At 38.4% G+C, this 5,326-nt stretch overlaps 1 protein-coding gene across 1 annotated transcript; it reads right to left on the bottom strand.

Annotated features, from left to right (window-relative positions):
* Positions 1 to 3,384: 3,384 nt before the first annotated feature.
* LOC147609372 (uncharacterized) lies at positions 3,385 to 4,659 on the bottom strand. Its single transcript, XM_086787877.1, has one exon. The coding sequence runs from the start codon at positions 4,579 to 4,581 to the stop codon at positions 3,970 to 3,972; it is 612 nt and encodes a 203-aa protein (XP_086644003.1). The 5' UTR covers positions 4,582 to 4,659; the 3' UTR covers positions 3,385 to 3,969.
* Between the last annotated feature and the right edge of the window lie 667 nt (positions 4,660 to 5,326).

The following is a 5,326-nucleotide window of genomic DNA, read 5'->3' as shown; positions in this document are numbered from 1 at the left end:
TACCCAATAATCATGGTGAAATTTTTGCTGCTTAAAGTAATTCTCTTCTTCCTGTCAGCAGTGTACCCTTCCAAAAAAGTCCCATCTTCTAGAAATTGCATCATATCGTAATACCAGTTTTCTTCCACTTCAGTTGTTCTGCTACTATGAATAAGTTGGTATCTAGGAGTTGATCGTCTACACCATCTAGATTAGGTTCTCCAAAATTCAGTCTGGGAAAAAAGTCAGAAGGGGAAGAAAAGGGTGTGAGTGTGAAGGGACTTAAGGTCCACTAGCTCACCTATTTAAAGGTGGAGCTAGGAGGCATTTTGTATTGAGCAAGGCCTAGTTGTATTCATAAACAACTTAATAAGCAAGATATTGTTCTTATATTTTGTGAGTTCTTTTCCTCCACACACTTGATCTAGCATGAGCACCACGTTTTCTCAACAACGACGAGGCGTGGAAACTAAGCATCGAAAAACAATGATTCTCTTGTAGTGGAAGCTCCTTGGGCCAGCCTGGACAATCCATTCTTTGAGACTTCACATGTGATGTTCTCTGAGCTACTGAGGACTAATAAATAGCTACCACAATATTTTCAAAATGCAGACATAATAATTTCCTTACTTACTAGGAAACCTCTTCCTCCAGAGCACCCATGCTCATAATTCTTGTTCTCAGACGCCAGAGGGAAGAAGGATGCTTCTGCCTAGAATGCAACCACCTACATGTTCTAGTCCCGTTCTAGTGTCTTGAAGTGGGGCACTGGATACCTAAAAGCAAGACCACCTTCAGATGATCTAGCAGAATATGAAGAAGTTGTACCAGGTCGAGTGGAGGCCGATACCAATGGCAGAAAAGAAGATTCTAAGGTAAACCCCACTCAAATTGGTGTGGTAAAAGTTTTTGATCAGAAGACACCACAAACCTTCAACAGGGGTCTGGGTTGCTCAAAGGAACAAGCAGTAAAATTAAAGAAGATGCAGAAGCACACCACCTACTCTGATGATGTATACATCCTAGACCACACTCCCCTAGAAATATTCATAAAATTCAAAGAAACATTTGTCACAAAAACTAGTTCCAGATAGAGAAGATCAAGCACCGAGCATGCCAGGTGTTGTGCCCAGCAACTTAGTCAACAGAAGGCATAGTCAACCCACTCCACATGTCGTGAGCACCATCTCGATATTGCACGTGTGGAGGTGGCATAGACTGTAACCACCACCAGAGAGCCATTGCCCAGAACAAGAAGTCTCAGCTTAAAAGGGCAATTGATCTCACTACTCACAAAAAGGTAGAGAGAGACATACACTCAGAGAGAAGGAATGCATGAAGGGTGCAGTTATTGTATGCTCTCAACTGGTAGTTGTGACAGTATATGTTATGAAGCTTGTTATAGAGGTATTACTCAGGAAGTGAATATAGCTTGTGTCGAGCAATTGCTCTGTAATAGTAGGTAATACTTATGGAAAGTAATCAAGAGCAATGTTGCCATTCCATCATATTTCTTTGTTACTCTCTACACTGTGTGGATTAAGTATGTTGTATTTCTATTTTAATAAACATGCTGCTATGAATGAGAGAGTGAGTGAGATATGCAGTGGAGGGTTGTAGAGTGAGAGCTGAGAGAGTGTGAGTGAAGGTTTGCACAATAGAGTAGTGTTATGTGCGTCCCCATGACCACTTAAGAGTTGGCGTTCGTATCCAAAAACTTTGGCGAGTGACTACACATCTCCCCTGCATTGCCTGATTGGTTTGTCACACCAAAATGTTGTCTTGCCATTTCGCAGAGGGAAATCATTGAGAAACACCACTAATTAGGCCTTATCTCTATTATATTTACTTTAGATAATCACTTTTCATAGAAATGTGTGTTGTCCTCCCCACATCTTGCTATGGTTTCTTTAGTGGACAAAATGTGACCTCTTTAGTGGACAAGAGATGATCTCTTTAGTGGACTACAAGATCTATAGAATCAAGTGTAATCACCTAAATGAAGTTCCATGGCATGCATGATAGGGAGATCACCTACATGCACCTACTTTGGAGCCTTTTTTTATAAAACATAACTACCATTAACATTAAACTTGATTATTGAGATTCTTCAAAGCTAGTCTAATTTGAAATGATATAGAGAACAATGACATCTACTTTAGGGTGGGAGAGATGTTCAAGTAAATACATGTGTGAGGAAAAATGTATTGTGATAACTTACATCAACAACTATGTAGCTCTATTACACTTTTGCAAGTTAAGGTGTATGGAAAGGGTGTGTGTGTTTAGGACATTGTGGTGGAATGTTTTTTGAAATAAGCCTTTGATATGAATCAAGCCTTGTAAGTTTAAGTTCTCATTGTGTGTATTGGTGGTTGAATTTTATATCACTATAAGTTTTGAGTTTCTTAAATTTATTTAATATATTGTCATTTGTTCATCTACTTATTGTGATTATTTTATATATTATCCTTAGTTCATATTATTTTTTGATTATCTTACATGTTTTGCATTGTTCATAATATTTTGGTGATTGTTTGAGCTCTGTATTTCCAAGGTTCTTAAGAAAGAGTTCAATTATTTCCCTTTAAATTCTTTAAAATATTGTTTATGCTTATTTTATATGTCATGGCTTTCATGCAATCTTGGATTATGCCATTGACATAATATTATATATCAACTTATAAAAAACTATCACTTCTATATATGAAAAATTACTACCACAACTTTAAAGACTTCTTATAATGTCTAATCATGTTTTTTTAACATAGTATTATTCCACAAGTTAATGATGTATTTGATTGTCTTTGAAACAAAAAGCGTATTATCAAAAAAAAGTGTTTTTGGGAAGCTTTTTTAGCATATAACTCAAATGAGGCACACTACTACTTGATTACACACTACTACCTGATTACACACATAAAATATACAATCTTTTAATACTCACAACATGCATATAATTGAATTTCTCCTCAAGAAAAGGTTGTTTTTAACACTAGTTTGGTAGCATAACATGACATAAATCATTCTCTATGCTCGTTGCACAATATAGTTTGACCACACCAAAAATCACATGTTGACTATGATAATTTGAATTCTAAACTTAACAAAATATGATTTCTTGCCAGCAGAGACATGATGTAAAACTCTTCTCATATGCTTATGGCCTATCTCTATCTAGTGTTAAATTAAAGCAGCTACCATTTCAAAGTGAATGTAAATATAATTTCAAATTTTTCTACATTGACAACTATAAACAAAGATCTCTCGGCACTGGACTATTTTTATTTTCATGATATATTCAAAGAAATCAAATGTATTGAGGCTCAAGAGTAATATGAGCTACAAAGTCAAGCAAATGAAATGAGAATGATTAAACAAGTGAAAAAATGGAAAGCCATTTGATTTGAGTTCCAAGATTTAAGACACTCGATCATACCATCTCAAATATTAAACAATGTCTTGTATATGTTCATAAGGGGTTCATACCCCGTTGCGATCAAATGGGAAAGTTTTTATGCAAAGCATGCTCACAAGTGCACAACAAGGAAGCATTAGATACTCGCGTGGTATGCATCCTTCCAATTTGTTAAAAGTGAGAGCTCAAAGGGAAAGAAGGGGTATCATGTGTATGGCCCTAGTTCTCTTTCTTCATGGAAAGAAAGGATTTATGGACAAGCAATTTTAGGCAAAAAAGTGAGATGTCATGGAAAGTCTAAAGGGAAAGATGGGGTATCATGCATATGGCTCTACTTCTCTCTGTTCATGGAAAGAAAGGGTTTATGGGCAAGTAAATTTAGAAGCAAAGAGATGGTGAGAGATCATGGGAAAGTAATTCTAAAGGGAAAGATGGGGTGTCATGCTTATGGATCTACTTCTCTCTCTTCATGGAAAAGAAGGGTTTATGGGACAAGTAAATGTAGAAGCAAAGAGATGGTAGCACCCTTATAGCCCAAACATGAAAAAATGGGGTCTCATGACGAGAAGTGTTTAGAAGGAAAGGGGGGGTAGCATGCTTATGTCTGGCAAAACTTGGTCGGAGGTCAAGCCAGCCCAAATGTCTAGCTCACTGAAGCTCTGATCAAAAGAGCTGTTTGAGAAAATTAGATCACGGCCACCACTACTACTACTAAGGTCATCATCACTACTCATATGGGGTGGGCTTTCCATATATGGCGAGTGGTTACTGCAACTCTGGAAGAAAAGCTCACAGCAAGCACCACCTGCACAAGCGCCGTCATGGAGCCGCCGAGGGGCAAACGGCAAGCGGGTACTGCAACTCTGATCATCAGAGAGGTGGGCGGCAACACCATCTTGATGAAGATCCGTCGATGAGAGCGCCAGACAGGTCGTCTTGCCTGTGAGTTTCTGTACAAGGGCTGGGAAATTCACGGCATCGGTCTTGACAAACACAGGGTTGTGTATCTGTATGACTCTCACGACAGGCCTTGTTGGCGAGGAGGCGGCCGCCTTCTGAGGATACTGATTACTGTCGCTGATTGCAGGCTTGGAGATAGCTCTGGATTTGTTGTGGCCGAGAGAGAGGATGCTACGAGGTGATGAGCTCGACTTACGCGGGTGGCGAAGGCGGGGATTGCCCATTTGACGATCAATCGAAAAGATTTTAAGCTAAGGTAAAGTGATCAGCTAATAATTGGAGTGTGATCAGAGGTGGCTCTCACTCACTGTATAGGAGATGGGTCCGAGATGCTCTCAGCCGGTGTGCTTATATAACGAAGAATCAGTACCGTATTGCGCCCAACTCAGGATGCGTGCTTCATCGACCCTTTGCAAGCTAACACAAAAGAGATGCACACGTGTGCATTTGTGTTTTTTTCTCTGTTTTTGTTTTTCGTGCAGTGAGAACGCATTCCTCTCCACCATCAATTTCACAAAAGCTTTCCACGTGCCGCTTATCATGGTTACGTTACTTAGATATACTTGGTATCTTTTGGCAATTACTTTCTAGCTGAATCACATCTATTAAAAAGTAAGAATTGAGTGCCTCTAATTACTTACTAGCTTAATCACATCTATTAAGTAAGAATTGAGTGCCTTTAACTACCACGTTTGAAGAAAAATCATTGCCATATAGATATGGGTTCTCTTTTAATCCAATTGAGGTCATTGTACACAATCTCTGCAATTATCAAATTGTAGATATAGATATGGGTTCTCATTTTCCATTAAGGTCATTGTACACAATCTACAATTATCAAATTGTGCATGCCTACTTCAATGTTCAAAAGCCTTTCCCAACATCTAAATATATTTTAATCCTACATTGATGTAGATATTAGCCCAATAACTTTGCAAAGGTCACTATACACTAACCAGATAGGTCATC

The sequence above is a fragment of the Cibotium barometz genome, chromosome 51 (assembly GCF_041138505.1).
Source record: "Cibotium barometz isolate CiBa-2024 chromosome 51, ASM4113850v1, whole genome shotgun sequence".
Classification (NCBI taxonomy): domain Eukaryota; kingdom Viridiplantae; phylum Streptophyta; class Polypodiopsida; order Cyatheales; family Cibotiaceae; genus Cibotium; species Cibotium barometz.
This window is presented reverse-complemented; position numbering and strand designations above follow the sequence as displayed.